Source organism: Strigops habroptila, chromosome 10 (assembly GCF_004027225.2).
Source record: "Strigops habroptila isolate Jane chromosome 10, bStrHab1.2.pri, whole genome shotgun sequence".
Lineage (NCBI taxonomy): Eukaryota > Metazoa > Chordata > Aves > Psittaciformes > Psittacidae > Strigops > Strigops habroptila.
In genome coordinates, this window is record NC_046359.1 from 25,339,720 (window position 1) to 25,359,635 (window position 19,916).

The window sequence follows — 19,916 nt, forward strand, 5'->3', positions numbered from 1 at the left end:
TTAATTCAGATTCAGAATTAATTTGATTCAGAGCAGTGCCTCCGAATGGTCCCCACTTGCCGTGCTCTGCCTTGCACTGCAGAGCCAGCTCAGAATATATAAACTAGGATCCTTTTGGATGAATGGAAGTTTTATAGAACTAGAGTAAAGCAAAACTTCTCCCTGATATATTTAGTGTGGTATTAGGTCCTTAGCACAACTGCCTGCTCTTTTTTGTGGATTTTATTCCTAAAGTGTTCTTTTCTACATTAAGAAAAATAATCTAATTGGTCTACCTCAATTTTTTGTAGTACTAATACATATACCTTTTATTTAACTGTTGTGAGATATCTGAATTACTGACTGACATTATTGGAATGTTTTGGGTTTTTTTTCCAGGAAGGAGTTAGGCTTGCTTCAGAAATTGTATGGGTTATATGATACCGTAATAAATAGTATCAAAGGTTATTATGAGGTACTTTGGACAGATGTAGATATTGAAAAAATTAATGCTGAACTTCTAGATTTTCAAAACAGGTATGTTCATAATATGAATTATAACAGACGTTAAATGCATTAAAATTTAGGTGACTTTGGTAAAGCTATTTGATCTATTTAAATACAAAACTTCCATGAGTAAGATTTATCATAATGTAATAAGATTCTTCAAGGTAGAGTGGAATAACACTATACTTTTAGTTAATCAGCCTTTTACCTGTAGTTCTGATAACTGAAGGGCATATGATCAGTTGAAGAGTCAGTCGTCTTGGCTAAATCAGCCAAGGGGTTAGGAGACCTGAAAGTTTATTAGTAAATGATGTGTTCTTCAACTAGGAGGATTAGCCCATTGATCTTTAAGTCCTGAATGCAAGAATGACATTTCTGAGTTTTTTAGAATATTTTATCCTTTTTAAATTTCAAATGTATTCAATTTCAAATATAGTAACAATGCTGAGTGTCTTAAATAGTATGTATTTAATCAGTAAAAATGTTAAATATTGCAGTAACAATATTGCTGACACGTTACTGGCAGTATCTTTGTGTAAAATTGTATCTCCTGGTTCACAAGACTCAATAACAGGGCTTTCAGCTCTGGAGCCTACAGTAAGTCATTCAAAATCTTCTTCTTTGCTGTATGTGATTCCTGTGTCACAAATCATTGAACCTGACATTAGCTCTTTACTAATGAATGAAAAGAATGGCTGCAAACAGAAAAAAAGGCCTATGAGTTTTATAAAAGTCAAAACTTCACAGCAGTCCAAAATCAGACACAAAGTACTTTCCCCTCTCAGGGGAAGCAAGGCAAGTATTAAACATTCTGTTTGACAACAACCAGGGAGCTAGTCAACATGAGTCTCTTGGCAACCACACAGCACCAACATAGTTTGAAAACAGACACGGACTGCTGTATTGTACCTGATATGAAGAAAATATGAAATTATATCAGTGGGAGTTAGAGAGCTAAGTGACAAAGGGTGCAAACCCAAGGGAAGTATGAGCCAGGCTTTGTTACTTTTCCTGCTAAAAATATACTTTGTAATTTACATAAATTATATACATATAAATGCATGTAAATTACATAAAGGACATTCCTGTGATGGGTCAGCTGCTTAAAAATTGCTTTTTAGTGTGTAGGCTCTGTAAAAGTGTGGTCAGAGGTGATTATTCATTAAACTGTTTCGCTGGGGGTTTTCCACTTTAGAAGTATATAATGTTAATTTTCTTAGAGAATAGTTTCAGGACCACTAACCAAAGTAGATGAGAAGGTGGTGATGTCTTTCTCATTTTCACATATATCTCCAAAGTGATATGTTGATATGTGCCATGTGTATTACTGGTATTGTAAATTGAAGTAGGTATTAGATTTGCACAGGGATTGCATATGTGAAATTTAACTAATTTTGCTTTGGTTTTTTGTTTACCAATAAAGAATTTGTGATGATAAGCAGCACTTAAGCTATGTTTTAATGCAAACTGTGATATTTCTGTTATTTGGAAAGAACATATCAGTGGTTGAAACTGTTACAAATTATAATTTCTTAGTAGGGCATTTGCATTATTTTTTCCTGAAAAGGTAGGTTAATTGACACAAATTGGAATTTTACATAGAAACTTTTGAGCTCAATACAAACTACTTCATATCTCCTTGTCTTTTTTTAAAATGTTTAAACAATTCTGATTTTGATAAAAAGGCATTTACTACTGTATCAAACTCAACTGCAGGTGTCATAGACTGCCTAAAGGACTGAAACACTGGCAAGCATTTTTAGATCTCAAGGAAAAAATTGATAGTTTTAGCGAGTCTTGTCCTTTATTGGAAATGATGACCAACAAAGCAATGAAGCAAAGACACTGGGATCGTATTGCTGAAACAACAGGACATCAATTTGATGTAGAATCTGATACCTTTTGCCTGCGAAACATAATGGAAGCACCAATTCTTAAAAATAAAGATGATATTGAGGTAGGTACATACATTTTTCCCTCCTTGTTCATTTTATATTGTCAATAAAAATAATATGATTACTTATAAAATTATCACCTTTTCTAAAAATATATTTTACTTTGTTAAAGTCCTTGACATTCAGTCAGGCCACAGTAGTTTAAAATAATTTGTATTTTATTTAGAAGTTCTTATCCATATGAACAGCAGAGGTAGCAGCTGGAATCTTTGGACAGTTATTTCTAGATGATCTTTTCACATTCTTCCTGGCCCTATTTTCTATGAGTTTTTTCATCCTTTTTAAATGTGGGGGGGAACAACCAAACCAAAACCCAAAACCACCAAAAACTTCCAATGATCCTGGTCACCTAATTTTTTAACTGTGTGGTTGCTTTAACAATTTGTAAAGTAATCATAAATTTTAGAGGAAGGTTCCATGCTTATTAATATACAATATGAATACTTTTCCACATCTTTATTTACTTTTTCAACCCAAACTATTTGTGGATTATGTGATTCTGTAAATTGAAATGTGTGAAGACTGAGAGCTCATCTGGTGTGGAGTCTACATGACTATTCTAAACTTTGTAGAAATGATGATTCAGAAATCTCATTACACAGAAATAACAAAATATGAAGCCAAACAAATGGTATATCCATGCATTTCCAAGTGTGTGTTTTTCAGTTACCCGTAAATGTAATTTAATAGTAAATTTAGTAGTGTGTGTTTGCAATTATGTAACGCATTTCTGTACTATTTAATAAAATTAGTATATTGTTTTAAATATTCCATTACTAGATGTGTAATAATAGGAAATATTTAATTTCTGAAGATTGGAGGTTCTAAAAAATGGTTTTCTCTTTACAGGATATATGCATATCTGCTACAAAGGAAAAGGATATAGAAGCAAAACTATCTCAAGTAGCTGAGATTTGGGGAAGCCAAGTTCTGAGCTTTTCACAATTCAAAGGGAGAGGAGAGTTAATGTTGAGGGGAACTGAATCATCAGAAATTATAATGTTGATGGAGGATAGTTTAATGATTCTTGGCTCTTTACTGACCAATAGGTACTTTTAAATTTATTGTGTATGGTATTTTGAGAAATACACTGACGTAGCAACTGTACTATTATTAGGCTCAATCAGCAGTAATGTTTTGAATAAAACATTATTTTTAAATGAAAAAGAATGTTACGTCTAATGAAAAACTTACTCAAGTGGAAGACTTCCCTGTATTGGTAGCAAACTATTGTCTCAGTATGCTTGAATGTAATCGAGCTGGTAGAAGATTTCTATGAGATTTTTCTTGCTCCAAGTGAAACAAGTGTTGTTTTGGTTTGGTGTTTTCGCCATTGTGAGTATTTATTTTTTAATACCTTTATTTAGAATTAAATAATTTCTGCTTTTCATCCTGCTTTAGATACAATGCTCCATTTAAAAAGGACATTCAGAGCTGGGTTTATAAACTAAGCAGCTCTACAGACATAATTGAAGAATGGCTGGTTGTGCAGAACCTCTGGGTTTATCTTGAAGCTGTTTTTGTAGGAGGAGATATTGCAAAACAGTTACCTCAGGTAAACTTTACAATATTTGCCTATTACTGTGTATTAAAACCTATCCGTGTAATAATTTCCAACAGATCATGCTGTGAAAATACTCAATTTTTTTGCTATGTATAGGAAGCAAAGCGTTTTCAGAATATTGACAAATCGTGGATAAGAATAATGCAACGAGCTCATGAAATCCCAAATGTAGTAGAATGCTGTGTTGGAGATGAGACTATGGAGCAACTTCTCCCTTATTTACATGAACAGTTGGAAGTATGTCAGAAATCGCTTACAGGGTATGAATTGCTTAATTTTTAATGCATTATTATATTGTAAATAGTTTATATGAAATATTAATTGTATTTCAATCTTACGTTCACCCTTATGTAGAAAAAAATTGAAGACCTGAAATATTCTAATAAAAATCTCGTTCTATTTTAAAGATATTTAGAGAAGAAAAGACTACTGTTTCCTAGATTCTTTTTTGTTTCTGATCCTGTACTTCTTGAAATTCTTGGACAAGCAAGTGATTCTCATACAATTCAGGTATGACCTTAGTGATATTTTCTGCTTGTAAAAAAAAAAAAAAAAAAAAAAAAAAAAAGTAAAACTGTTTAATAGATTAAAGTATAACCATTTTCTTCCCATAAACTTTGCTTGAGAAAAATTTTCACTGCTTGCTCTTTAGGCTTTAGCAAAATGTGAAATCAATATTTGTAATTTAAAAAAATCTTCAGAATTCAGAACACTTAGAATATGGTTCCATCAAGTGATTTCCTGTTGGCTCCTTTCACAACTAAATAACAGAAGGGGCCCTATGAGCCTTTTCTGCTTTGCATATTGGAAAATTCTTCCAGCTAGTCTGGATTGTAACTGAAGGTTGATTGAGGTAAAATAGTTGATCTCACACAATAGGTGTTCTCTGTTCTGCTAGATCACCTCTGGAAACCGTAAAAAAACTGCAATGAAGATAAAATCCTACACAACCATTACTGCAATTGTTACGTATAAATGGCCTGAAATCCATCTGTAGACTCAGATGAATCTTTGCATGATAACCTTGTCTGAGATTTTTTTTTTCTGTTTGCTAATGTTATGTAATTACATTGAATGACTTCTGAATTATCCTTACAGCCACATCTGGTTTCCATATCTGACAATATAAATGAAGTAGAATTTCACCAAAAGGATTATGATCGCATGCTGGCAGTCATATCAAGAGAAGGAGAAAAAATTCCAGTAATTCTTTGAATATTTTTTCCAGAAATGTTGTTAATAGATAAATCATTCTATTATTGAACATAGAAGTATATATTAAATTCAATTATTCTTAATTACAAATGAACATTTCAAGGATTAGTGTAACAAAACTGTAATAGTTCTTCATTAAATAAATTTATAGTATGTTTATGAAATCTGTAATTGTCTTGAATAGATATTTAGTGACTATTTAATAACTAACATTGTTTGTTAGTTTGGTAACTATGTTCTAGTTTGTACTTTTTTCTTTTATTAACTTTGCAGCTGGACACACCAGTGATTGCAAAAGGACCCGTAGAACTTTGGTTGCAGGATTTATTGCGTGTGCAGCAAATGTCATTGCATGGCATAATTAGGGCAGCATATTACCAAATTAGTGACCCAGGATATCACTTGCTGAATTTTATTAATCAATTCCCAGCACAGGTGAGATTACAGGGTGTATATTTGTGTGCAGTCTGGGTTTGTGTGTGTTGTGAGGTGGGTGGTACAGAGCATATAGGATTGTCTATATGAGGGAATTTTTATAATGGAAACAATGTTAAGGATCTACTCAGTAGAAGGCCAATCCTTAATTAGTTTGATCTTGGTACCCTATATATAGCATAGTATTTTTCTTGTAACCTACTTTAAAATTACTTTTTCCTTCTCATGAAGAATATGAAGTAGAGCTTGTATTTTCTGTTCTATTCTGGATATTGAACCCCTTTCAAATGCAGATAAAATTTCATGTACAGATTGATTTAGTTCTGATTAACTTCAGATTGCAGGAGTTATGATTATTTGTCTCATCATTTACAAGGTTTACCTCATAGTTCATATATTTGTCACTATGATAATGCAGTCTTGTAGAAGCCTATCTTGAAGGATTCTAGTTTGCCTAGAAACACCTCCATCTTCTTGATAATTCATAAATTTCATTAACAAGTAATGAATTGTTCCCCATCCTGTACAAATTCTGACTGTAGTTTGCTAATAAGTACAGTAGTGGGTGTAATTTTTTTTAATAGGAATTCTGCAAATATTAAAACTGGCCAATACATAGCTAATTTAAAAAAACCCAACCAAACAGTACACTTAAATATTTAATAGAATTATCTTAAAGCTCTATTTATGACATATATAATCTCAGCAGTATTTATTTTAGGAAGTCTACTACTTTTCTTTAAACAGAAAAGGACTGTCTTGTTTGCATGTCAGACATTTTAAAGTGGCTTTATTGCCATCTGCAAAGATCTTCTTTGCCATGTCTTGCTAATCCAAATGTTTCTATTTTCAAAGAATTGTTTGAGTTAGAAGGGAGGGGGTTTGGGGAAAGAAGAAGAGAATGGACTTTGGCCAAGAAATTTAGAGTACACAGAAAGAAGAGCTATGTTATAGGACAGAAAAGAAATTGGGCTAAATACTGACAAATATTTTAAATGTTTTCTTTCATTCAAACTGTCTTTTCCTGTCTCAAAGCTTCTGTTATAGGTAGCATGAAAAGACGTATCCAAAGATTTATTTTTTTCCCCTCTGACTAATCAGTCATTCTAAAATGAATTTGTTTTAGAATCTACTGACTACAAGTATAGGGAGATAGAAAAGTAGAAAGAGTGGGTGAGTCAAATTTTTAGGTCTTAGTACCTTGTCAATGCAGAAATGTGAGGGAAAAAAGGTATTGATATAGTTCTTGTTGATCCTGTTTTGTCATGAGTATTGTAAATCGAAATCAATCTGAGACTGTAGTTTACATGCAACATCCTTAACTCTCTAGATTTATTTGGAGGCCAAATAACTTGAGTTCAATGTGCTCTAGGCTGCTCTGCAATCATGACATTTTAGAAAGATAGCAATCCGTCCCATATTCAGTAGAAATGGATGGCATATTTTTTTAAAATGTTCTTTAATTAGCTACCAATTGGCAATGGGAAATTTTCAGAAGGACTTCTCCCTACAATTTAAGACCCGTTTATGTTTGTGATACCGCAGTACACTGAGGGATTTTAAGTGAAACTGAGACTCATCCTTAATTTATGTATATCTCAGTATATGACAAATTTTCTAAAAAGTTTTTTAATGTTTTCTCAGGAGTTTCCAGTACCACAGCAGAGCAAATTAACTCAGACACAGTATCCTGGTGAGATAGCATCATGCTGGATGCAGTGATAGTTTAGGACTCTCTATACCGCTGTTTATTATTCCTGTTACGCTTAAGTCTTCTGTAATAAGGCTATTGTTCAACAAGTGATTCCTGTGGGCTTTGCTTTATTTTGTTTTGTTTTGTTTTTCCACATGTTAAATTTGTAGGTTGGGTTACTGGGAATTCAAATGTTGTGGACAAATGATTCAGAAGAAGCTCTACAGAATGCTAAAGAGGACAGAAAAATCATGCAAATAACCAATATGAGATTTCTAGAGATTCTGAATATGTTGATTAGCCAGACCACACTTGATCTTTCCAAGTATGACAGAGTGAAATACGAAACGCTTATTACCATTCATGTGCATCAGCGTGATATTTTTGATGATTTGGTAAAGTATAGATTTTGATTTCTGTCATAATAATTTCTCTTAGATGGGGTAACTTCAGTTACACATATGAGCATGTGTTTGTAAGACAGAGATGTCAATAATCTCACCACACTAAAAATAGTACATTTTTGCTTAAACTAGAATAAAATCCATCAATTCTACCATCAAATATTTGCTCCAAATTTTTACACTTTTCTTAGAATATTTCAATTTTCCACTTCTTCCTACACAATTGTTTTGATAGACAAAAACATTTTAGTATGTCCTTTCTTTGAAAAACTGTAGTGTTGCTCTTACTTGCATAACTAAAAGTCTGCTGAGGGTTTTATAGCTTTATCATCATAGATAATTTCCTCATGATTTGTTAGAGAATCCCAGTAGATGGGACTAGGCTGTACTTTATCTCCACCTATTCTAGAGTTACAGCGATTTTAGCAGCATCAGTCTGTATCTCCTAGTTTATTCTTTCTGTCTCTCCTGATTCTTTGGAGAGCAAGATACTGGGATCCTTTTCTGGTTCCTAATGAGAATGCATAGAAGACAGACAAGCAAAATACCCTGCTAAAATCAGCAGATAATGCCAATCCTGTACTTGAACTTTTTAGACTGTGCTAAATTGTTTATGTTCTTTTATTTCTTGAGGAATGCCTTCCCTCAACACTACATCTCTTACATATTTTTACTGCTGATGACACAACCTGATTAGATCCTACACCTTTTGCCTTCCATGCCTCAGTCAGATCCTTCCTTCATCATGCCCTTTGTTCCAATGTGTTTGGTGGAGTTAACAATGTGCTGTTTGTTAATTTAACTTGGAGGGTGAGCTGCACTACCAAAGCAATGTAAGATTTATTTGATTAACAAACACAGATATTGTGATGATCAGGTTAAGTGATCAGGATACTTTTTAATATCAGTTTAGCATACATCTGAACGTATTATGAGATGCTTATATGTATTTCGGTTTCCTTATGTAGGAACTTTAACCTGAGTAATGTTATTCTTTATTCATTATTCTTGTACAGTTATCTAGGACAATAAACGTGGATGCTCAGTTCTAACATAAACATTTATTTACTTTCTTTTAAGGTAAAAATGCACATCAGATCACTAACTGATTTTGAATGGTTAAAGCAGTCTAGATTCTACTTTAAAGAAGATTTTGATCATGTCGTGGTATCCATTACAGATGTTGATTTTGTTTACCAAAATGAATTTCTGGGTTGCACTGATCGTCTCGTTATAACACCTCTTACAGACAGGTTAGAAAAACAATCTAAAAGATGAATACTTTTAAAATATGTAGTGCATATTTAACATATATCTTCAATCACACAAGTACATTCTGAATTATGTCCTGTGTGGGCTAGGTCATTCATGAAAATCTCATACCTTTGCTTAATCATTCTCTTTCAGAAAAGGTAAAATAGACTGTCACTAATTTATACACTTAGTCATTCCTAGAAAAGTTTTATGACTGCCCAGTCTTAAAAAAAGATGGTAATAGAAATGAACAATTTTATAGTTATATAGTAATATATAGTTTAGCAGCATTTCTATACTGAATAAAAGATTAGGTCAAATATTTCAAATTCTGCAATAAAGGATTCTATAAATATATCAATGTTTTTGAAAGTCTAAGACAACTAGTCAGTGTCTGCTGTCTTAATAATACTGGAAAAACTTTCAATTTATCCATAAGAATTTAGATGTTGATAAAGTCCCAGCTGTATGCATTCACCTGCCATTTTTATGCAGTCAAGCAAGGAAACAACCATTAATTTTGTTTCAAATATGGTTTAACAATAAGAATTATTTTTCATTTTTCCTTTTGGGAATTTATTGGCTCCTTTCTTGCCAAAATGCTTCCTCCATTTATTCCTTTCTTGAGGTGTCACTTTGGACCAAATGAGAAAATAGAAGGCTGAAAGATGATTCACTTGCAAAAAGATCCCCTCAAGAACCAGAAATAATTTACTTTGCTACCTCTATGAAGTATGTATGTATACAGCTTTTTGAACACCTTTATTGCCCCAGAAGAGGTAGGACTGCTATTGGGACATTATGGAAAGTTCAGTACATTTCTGCAGCGAACTGTACTGCCCTCAACTTTTTTTTTGATGCAAAATATTAAATTCCACCCCAAAAATTGCCTTGATCCCAACTGAACTGTAGAAGTGAAAAGTTTGTGTCACTTTTTAAAATTGGTTAGAAAACATCAAGGTCCCTGCAGTGCAAGTTTGGCATAATATATTGTAGTGATTCAAGATAAACTGACGGAACTAGTTAGTTATTAAAATCTCTTTAGTTATAGATTTAAACCCAGAAATACTTCAGTTAGAAATGCATTCAGTGTATGTTGAGTGATTTGAGAGTGAAGATACTCTATCATTTGTATAGGAACTTTGTCATTTAATTCCTTTAGCATTACTCTACTGTATCTTACTATGAATGAAAACCATAGCTAAGACTCACGTAACTAAAACAGTAGTCTAAATATTTTAAGACTTTAAAAAAAAAAAATCAAAATACTTTTTTTCTTAGAATTGTAAAAATCTTTTACTCATAGTTGTGAAGGGACCATAAATCCTTCTTTCACACTTGAGGATTTAGACAGAAGTAGATAACCTGACGAAATGTGTACAGATTAAAATACTGCAAAATATGATGAGGTGGCAGAATTCAACAGCAGCATCTGCTCTTTATAGCTGCTAAAAGAGTTAATGACAATTAAATTCCTTTATCTGGTGTGCATTATTTTTTTAACTTGTGCCATATTCACAGTTCATAACAAAATAGAACACCACATAAGTTTTTTTGCTTTTAGAAGTAATGTTTAAATGCTGTATTTTGTGACCTTTGCTACTCTTAACTTCCCACACTCATGGAAATCAATGGAACTGCTTTATGAAGAAGTAATGTTTCAACCTAAGAGCTGTAGAATCTATTGATAACTTGTCTTTATCTCATATATATACCCATATATCTTTCATATGATTTAATAAATTACTATGAATTAACATTTATAGGTGCTATATAACGTTAGCACAGGCTTTGGGAATGAACATGGGAGGAGCTCCAGCAGGGCCAGCTGGAACTGGTAAAACAGAAACAACGAAAGACATGGGAAAAGCTCTGGGAAAATACGTAGTAGTCTTTAACTGCTCTGATCAAATGGACTTCAGAGGTTTGGGTAGGATTTTCAAAGGTAAGACTTCTTCACATAGGGTAGAAGAGACCTCCACAAGTGATTTGCTCAGGACCTTATATATGGTGGGTTTTGAGAACCTCTAGGGATGGATGTTGCACAATACCTTTGGGCCCCTGTTCATGTTTGACTATCCTCATGGTAACATATTTTATACTTCATTGACTTGGAATATCCTACATTGAAACCTGTGTCCATTGTCTCCTTCTAGTGTACCTCTGAGAAGAGCCTGGCTCCAATTTCTCAGTGCCCCTTATTAGCTAGTTATGAACAGCATTTGGCTTTCCCCTTAGCTTTCTCTTCTGGCTCAACAAATTGTGTTATCTCAGCCCCTCCCTCTGTGTCATGTCCTTCAGCCACTGACTATGATGGCAGCCATCTGCTGGACTCATGCAAGTATTTCAATGTCTGTCTTCTATTGGTAAGCCCCAAACTGAATATGGTACTCCAGCTGCTTTATCACAAGTGCAGAGAAGAGGCAAAAAATGATTTTCCTGAACTTGCTGGCTACACTCTTGTCCAATATGCAGCTGGCTTCCTTTGCTAGATGACCATAATTCTGATTCATACTCAATTAGTTGTTAAGCAGGACACCAGGTCATTTTCTGCAAAACTGCTATGTAGCCAGTCAGCACCAAACCTGTACTGCTGCATGGAGTTATTCTATTTCAGCTAAGGGACTTCAACTTCATGAGGTTTCTGTCAGCTGATTTTGCAGATTTATGGTATTGTATGTATTGAGAAGCAAGGGGTGAAACTATTAATTTATTTTTTTTAGCAAGCAAATAAAAGAAGTGCCTAATGGTATGGGGTTATAAACTTATTGTCCCTTTGAAAGTCAAGCTATTAGAGTAATAAAAAAAAAAATCTTCTGAGTACATGACAGAATCCCTTTAAAGTGATTTAGCATTAACTGTGTAACAAAAACATACCATGAATGGTTCGGATAAATTTTTCGTTTTTAATTAGCTATCTTTCAGTATACATGAAAGAAAACTACTGTCTACTGGTACTTTAATATAATTGGGAAAAAAAATGCTGCAACAAATTGTCTCATAAAATGTTGCTAAAGGAGCAACAATTCTCTTGGCTGCAACTAAATACATGTTACTTTTCCAAACTGAAATCAGGCAACTGTGAAATTAATCCTTTATAAAAATGTCATTGTTACTAATATAGTGCTTCTAGATTTCTCTTTTGATTTCATTTTCTTTCTTTGTCTTCCCCTTTCTTTCATAGACAAGTTCACACAGAGCATTGTTCACACTTTGCATGTTGTTAATATCCTGTGCCATACGTGAAAAATTTGTAGTTTAGTGTGGACTTAAAATGATAATGCTTATGTGTAGAGATATATGCTCTAAAATAATTAATATTTTATGCCTTGTGAGATTAAGAGTTTTATTGAAACCCCTAGTTAGTGCAAAAATAATTTCAATTTTGAATTTAACCTTAATGAATCATAAGAGGCAAGTAAAAGGTAATTTAAAAGCATTGTGAAAATTGGAATACCCAAATGGAAATAAAAAAAGTAGATTTTTTTTTTTTTTGTTGTTGTAACATCTAGGGCTCGTCTTTTGTAGCTCGAAGTCACTTTTTTTTTTTTTTTAGATTAACAATACAGCTTTTTGCAAATAATTGAATAGCTGCTTTACACTAAAGTCTACATTCACAGAAAGATCTGAATGAAAGATCTGCCAAAAGCCCTAAGTTATCTAAATCTTATTTTCCAATTTTGACTCACTTTTAAGTGTTTTGTATAAATCAACTGTTGATTCAGATTGGTATGGAAATAGTCACGTGAATGAAGGAATGTAGGCCTTGGCCACAGGGCAATAAATAAAACTAATGTTATTTAATTATTTGAAGGAAAAGTCATCTAGTTCAGATGTCTCAACTATGCATGAAGAATAACATGATAAATTTTTCTGTGCCTGTTTTAGGTCTTGCACAGTCTGGATCTTGGGGATGTTTTGATGAATTCAACCGAATCGAGTTGCCTGTCTTGTCAGTAGCAGCACAACAAATCTATATTATTTTAACAGCAAGAAAATTAAAAAAAAAGCAATTCATTTTTTCTGATGGAGACTGTGTGGATTTAAATCCAGAATTTGGAATTTTCCTAACAATGGTAATAATTCCAGAGAAGTGACAAATTATACTAAATACAAGTCAATTAAATGGCAAGGTGAAAATAGCTGATTTTATTAATTAAGTGATGCTGTTGCTATAGAATTATACTAACCTACTGGAACATAAATAATCTGATTATTCATGAGCTGCATGTCTTCATTTTTACTTTAAGATTACTGAAAAAGTTAATAATTATGTCGTGTCATTATTGTATTGCAATTCATTATGTAAACTAAGAGTTTGGCCAAACTTGAAGAATTCTCTGTGCACACTGAGAGGACTGAAATACTAATATGCTTTACTACCTTACCTTGAAATGCTTCAACAGTATTAGTGAGAAAGATACTGTAGGAGAAAAAAAACCAACAAAAAAACCCAAACAAAACCAACTCAGAACATTCACTTAAAGCAGAAGATACAGGAAAGATATTTTGCAAGGACATATGTCTTGTCTAACGAGTACTTTACATGGATATAGAAAAAGAATTATTCAAGCTGATTTACAGAAGACAAGTATGATGATTCTGGAATAAACCACTCTCCTTGTACTGTGGTGACAACAGGTCTTTTCAAAACCTGTGCAAAAAATTATCAGATTCTTTTATTTGTTGATACAGTATATTTCTAAACTGGTAAATGCAATGCTGGATGTTCGCTTTTGTCTTTCTGTGGCAAAGAGGCCCATTCTGCTCTGTGTGTCAAACCTGGAATCAGGGCAGGCGTTAAGACAGAACTGTGCTTCATATCTCTTGAAGATCTTATGGGTGGTATTTGAGATACATTGTTACCTTTCTTATAATGACTACCTGTGGAAAAAACTTGCAGTACATATACATTAAAGTTAGGTTCCACAAATGAATGGATAATCTGCACAAAAAAGGTATGCAAGGCAGTGCACTGGCAATTAACAACCATTATCCAAGGGACAAACACAAGTCTTGGATTTGGAATATTAACTTTCAGAGTATGCTGTCTTGTTGCCTAGGGTTCCTGAGGCTTTGTAGCACTAACTCCTGTAATCTCATGGGCAGGGAATTTTGTAGTGTGTTTCCTAATGACAAGGAACATGGCAATCCAAGATGACTTTATGGGAAATTAAAGCCTTCATCTGCATGTTCAAGTGCAGGATAACAACTGCAGAGGATATAAATATCTTTTGACTACTTCTAATTTCTTAAACGTCACATGTTTGATATCAGAATTATTCCTCATGTTTGCAGCAATTTTCTAGAAATCTTCTATTAGTCAAACTCTCTTGTTTTAATTTTGAGTGTGTTATTTTCACCGTACTTTTGTATTTTAAGGCTGACCTTTTAGACACAAGAAATAGAGAAAGGCATCCTAATATCATTGTTGTTATTATTGTATTTTGGCTCTTGCTAGACACTGAATTTTTAATATGTCACAAAACCTACCTCTTCTGCAAAATGGTAATGAAAATTTTATTTGCATGGAGAGTGCACTAGAAGAAATTAACCAACTAGATTGTATTCCATGAAATTTTAAAATTCTGATTGCAGGCTTGTTAGGATAAAGAAATTCAGTTACTACTCTGACAATTATGAATAGGTTATTAAATTCATAGTTATGGTTGAAGTTTTTTCTTCACATTTTAACCATTAGTAGACAAGAGTTATAACTCTGAAGAAATCTAGGTGTTTATACATAAATTTACTTCTATTGAACTTTTATTGAAAGGATGTTATTTTGACTTTTGTAAATAATGCATTCTGTTTTCTTACGTAGAATCCTGGATATGCTGGACGTCAAGAACTACCAGAAAATCTCAAAACGCAGTTTAGAAGTGTTGCTATGATGGTTCCAGATAGACAGGTTACTGAATGAACCGAAAGAAAAAATTGTATTTTACTTTGTTCACCTATCTTCAAAAAAACTAATGGAATTTCTAAAAAAATGTATTTCAGATAATTATAAGAGTTAAGCTAGCAAGTTATGGATTTATTGATAATGTGGTCTTGTCTCAGAAATTCTTTGTTCTTTATAAACTTTGCGAGGAGCAGCTCACTAAGCAGGTAGTGTTATGTATTCCCTTCCTCTTTGTCTTCATATTTACACAATACAATCCCTTAGGTTTTTGGTTGTGCAGCTTTTTTTTTGTGGTTTTTACAAAATATTGAAGTAGTTTAAACATAATTCGAACAAATATCTCTAAAATTTCGGAACAAATAACCATGTAGTCATGTCCAAATATTTATTTGTTAAAGAATGATAGCTTGTATTGTAATTGCATGAGGGTCTCTGCCTAAACATGGCAGCCAGGTAAAAATTAACCTGGTGATTTAGTTTTCCTGTAAGAATTATCTAGGGCTTAAGAAGTAGTTGGAAATTGGAAACCACAGGAGGAATATCTCAAGTTTAATTTAAGTTGCCTTTCTCCCCATAGCACTGCTTTGATATGAAGTCTTGGCTTTAAGATGCCTTCGTTGGAAATTCCAATGGAATGGAACCATTATTTTTTTAAGAACCCTGCTATACAGTACTGCAAAATAATTCCTATATGGCATTATAAATGGTGAAGACAATTAAATTTAAATTAGAAAAGAAAACCCTTATCTGCCCTCCCTTTCTTGAAAATAACCTTACTATCCTTCACTAATTTTCATAGAACAATTCCTAAACAATAGCAACAATAAGCCTTTTCCCACTCTCTAGGTCCATTATGACTTTGGCCTGAGGAATGTCCTTTCAGTACTGAGGACTCTTGGAACTCAAAAGAGGGCCAGGCCAAATGAAAGTGAACTAAGCATTGTTATGAGAGGGCTAAGAGATATGAATCTTTCTAAGCTGGTAAGAATCTAATTTAATATTTTCATACCACGTAGAGTCAAGTCTACTAGATATTTCATGGGGTTTCATAAAAGAATAGAAAAAAATCTCAAACATCCTTTTCTTTAAAAATGGCAACAGTAATCGTTATCATTAAACAGCAATGGGAATTTATTAGACTTGTAAACAGTGCTCAGGGTGCAAAGGTTCAAATAGGTTAATAATGGCTTAGTTGTGAGTATCATATTTTATATACTAACTTTTGTACAGACTGACTACTGTACCATATGTAAACTGAATAATTTGAGTATCCAATAAGTTAGACTTCTAAAGATTTCTTTCCAAGTAGGATGTTCTTTTCAATACATGCTGTAATGTTTTACAAATCATTTTTAGAAATAGATTCCAGTGTCTTCTCAGTGGGAAATTTCTTTCAATTTTGAATGTATTTCTTGCATGGCATATGTGTGACATTTTCAAAATGCTGGTTTTATAGTGAGCTGTATCTGGCTGTGTTTATGAATGTAAGCTTCTGTATTTAGAAGATACAACCCTACTCTTTATTATTTTAAAATAGAGATTAATTTTGGTATGAGAACATTCTTTGATAACCATGCTTTATGCACTTAACTTGTTTTGTTTCTTTCAGATAGATGAAGATGAGCCTTTGTTTCTCAGTCTTATCAGTGATCTCTTTCCGGGGTTACAGTTGGACAGTAGCACCTATGTTGAGCTTCAGGCTGCAGTGGCTAATCAGGTTGAAGAGGCAGGACTGATTAACCATCCACCATGGAATCTTAAACTTATTCAGGTAAAACTTTTTTTCCCAAAACATTTTTAACAAACAGGAGTCAGAACACCATGTTAGTAGTTAAACCACTGTTTCACTCAAGTACGTGTGCTTCTAATATGGGAAAAAAACCAAGGGCTGTGTGTACACCACGCTAAGGAAGACCAATCCAAGGGACTTATGTTTTTACTTCTTTAAATTATCCAAAGAGAGAGAGAGAAAGAGAGAAAGAGAGAAAGAGAGAAAGAGAGAAAGAGAGAGAGAAAGAGAGAAAGAGAGAAAGAGAGAGAGAAAGAGAAAGAGAGAAAGAGAGAGAGAAAGAGAGAAAGAGAAAGAGAAGAGAGAGAGAAAGAGAGAGAGAAAGAGAGAAAGAGAGAAAGAGAGAAAGAGAGAAAGAGAGAGAAAGAGAGAGAGAAAGAGAGAGAGAAAGAGAGAGAGAGGAAGGAAGGAAGGAAGGAAGGAAGGAAGGAAGGAAGGAAGGAAGGAAGGAAGGAAGGAAGGAAGGAAGGAAGGAAGGAAGGAAGGAAGGAAGGAAGGAAGGAAGGAAGGAAGGAAGGAAGGAAGGAAGGAAGGAAGGAAGGAAGGAAGGAAGGAAGGAAGGAAGGAAGGAAGGAAGGAAGGAAGGAAGGAAGGAAGGAAGGAGGAAGGAAGGAAGGAAGGAAGGAAGGAGGAAGGAAGGAAGGAAGGAAGGAAGGAGGGAAGGAAGGAAGGAAGGAGGAGGAAGGAAGGAAGGAAGGAAGGAAGGAAGGAAGGAAGGAAGGAAGGAAGGAGGAAGGGAGGAAGGGAGGGAAGGGAGGAAGGAGGAAGGAAGGAAGGAGGAAGGGAGGAAGGAAGGAAGGAAGGAAGGAAGGAAGGAAGGAAGGAAGGAAGGAAGGAAGGAAGGAAGGAAGGAAGGAAGGAAGGAAGGAAGGAAGGAAGGAAGGAAGGAAGGAAGGAAGGAAGGAGGAGGGAAGGGAGGAGGGAAGGAAGGGAGGAGGGAGGAGGAAGGAAGGAAGGGAAGGAAGGAGGAGGGAAGGAAGGAAGGAAGGAAGGAAGGAAGGAAGGAAGGAAGGAAGGAAGGAAGGAACCAAAAACACCTCCCAAAAAAAAACAAACCAAACCCCCCCCCAAAAAAAAACCAAAACAACAAAACAAAACCCAACACACAAAACATCCCCCCAAAATCCCCAAACCTTAAAACATGCTGTTAACCCAGCCTTTTCCAGATAATGGTGATGCACTTCCAAGTGAATCTAAGTTATCTAAATGAAGCAGCAAAGCACCTACATGGTTCTCTAACATGAGTTTCTTAGATTAGAAATTGGGAGCCATTCTGAAGGCCAAAGCAGTAAATAAAGAGTGAGAAGACACACAGCCTCTGCGCAACTCCTACTAAGTAGGAGGAGAGAGCTAAAAGAACTTTATTAGGGCAAAGAGAAATATAAGGGGTATGTATTTATGACTAAATATGTTTCTCTAATGAAGAAGAATCCTCATGATGGGTTTGAGCAGACGTAGTAGTAAAGATTTTCTCACATGAGTTTTGAGAACCTATACACTGGTTGGGTAATCGTCCAGCTTACCTGTATTGAGTTGAAAGAGTTAAAGTATAAGGATGTACAGAGCATATATGTCTTAGTATATGCTATGACAAGCTTATGGAAACCTATAACAAGGCTAAGCATTTAAGTAAACATGCATGTAGGTACTATAAAATTAAAGAACTGAAAAATAATTCAGTAACAAGAATGACGCTGCCATACACTGGGAATTGTTTCTCTGGAGGACATGTGTGATTGAAAGATTAAAGCTATAAAGAGTTTTAGAACTTTCTAGACTACAAGGATGTGAGCAAACCCACCTACTCTCAATCTGTAGTGTTCAAAGCTAGCATATTTCTGAAGTGCATTGGCCACCTGAATACTGTGGGAAGACCTGACCTAGATGGAAAATGTATCCCTCTGTTGTCTTCATGCAAGAGTTTTAGTAAAAATGAGTAAGAAAATACATAGAATCTGAATGAATGTGTAGCAGAAAGTTGTTACAATGTTGTTTGCGTAAAACAAAAAAATTGCCTGGTTTTGACATGAAAAACACTTGATTCTTGGCACTGGAGGAATAGAATAGAGCCTGTAGGCTGACAGCTTGCCAGGAATGTAGTATGTTTTGTTTAGGTTGTTGCAAGCTTTTTAGACCTGGAGTGTGCTCTGATTGAGGAGTAAAAGAGGGGAAGTTGTTAATGTGTTGCAAGAAATTATTTTGATATCAGAATATTTGTAAAACATTATGCTTTAATAATTAAACTGTAATTTTGGATTATGGAAATTTGTGTTTAGTGATGGATAATCTTTGTGACAGGTTGTTGATTAATGAACGTGTAGTTATTTAATATGCAGAAAAAAAGGTGCTTAAATGGCCTTTTGGACCTTTATTCTAATTAACAGTTAAACGGATGACATGAAGTCATGTTTCAAACTGTCTTTGAATTTATTATTAAAGACAGTTAACTCATGTTCTGGTAATCTTTATGCCAACACACTTGCCTATACACATCCTTCTTTAAGGAGCAAACTTAGCAAATGCAGCAGCCTGACAAATAATGAGACAATCATCAAACAATTGTAAGTTGACAAACTAGAGAGGTAACTAGAGCATTGTTGCTCTTTTGTCATATTGTTCTAGTCTTTTCTTTTGAGCACACACTTCAATTATTGATGATAATGATGTTTTTAAACATTATGACTTTGTTAGTTTCCCATGTTTTCTGATCCTTTATTTCTTCTGCATACAGGCAACAAAGCCTGAATATCTTTTCTTGGAACACCATGCTTTAAACAGTGATCAACTTTAGCTTATTAGCTGTATTACTCATTAAGATTGAGCTTGTAGCCCTAATTAGTGAAATTGATTAATTCTTTTTTAATTCTCTTAATTGATGAAATTGTATTTTGCTTTGTAAAACTTGTCAGCCGGAGAAGAATTATGCTGACTTCTAATTTTCAAATTTTACTTATTCCTACTTTTTGAATAATTGTTAAACACTGTTAAAGGTGAAGACTAATAACTCTTGCCATTCCTAATGGCTGAAAACTGTATTTCTCTAAAAGCATATATTTGTAATTTTGCTGATTGTCAAGCTGAGAGTATAACAACTGACATTTAAGGACATTTTACCTATGGAAATATGTTTTCCTTGAACACCACATCAGAATAGAGATTATTTGAAACTAAAGGCCTTGAAGTGCTAGGCTTGTTCATTGGCTGTACAGTCTTAAA

General features: G+C 34.0%; 1 protein-coding gene across 1 annotated transcript in view; it reads left to right on the forward strand.

Annotated features, from left to right (window-relative positions):
* The window catches only part of DNAH8 (dynein axonemal heavy chain 8), a 142,609-nt gene that overhangs the window by 48,434 nt on the left and 74,259 nt on the right, over positions 1–19,916 (forward strand). The window contains 16 exon segments of the mRNA XM_030499954.1: positions 379–516; positions 2,203–2,443; positions 3,291–3,490; positions 3,843–3,996; positions 4,102–4,265; positions 4,413–4,515; positions 5,104–5,208; positions 5,494–5,655; positions 7,519–7,743; positions 8,833–9,005; positions 10,773–10,951; positions 12,895–13,082; positions 14,831–14,917; positions 15,010–15,117; positions 15,758–15,892; positions 16,521–16,682. Of these exon segments, the coding sequence (XP_030355814.1) occupies positions 379–516; positions 2,203–2,443; positions 3,291–3,490; positions 3,843–3,996; positions 4,102–4,265; positions 4,413–4,515; positions 5,104–5,208; positions 5,494–5,655; positions 7,519–7,743; positions 8,833–9,005; positions 10,773–10,951; positions 12,895–13,082; positions 14,831–14,917; positions 15,010–15,117; positions 15,758–15,892; positions 16,521–16,682 (2,524 nt within the window).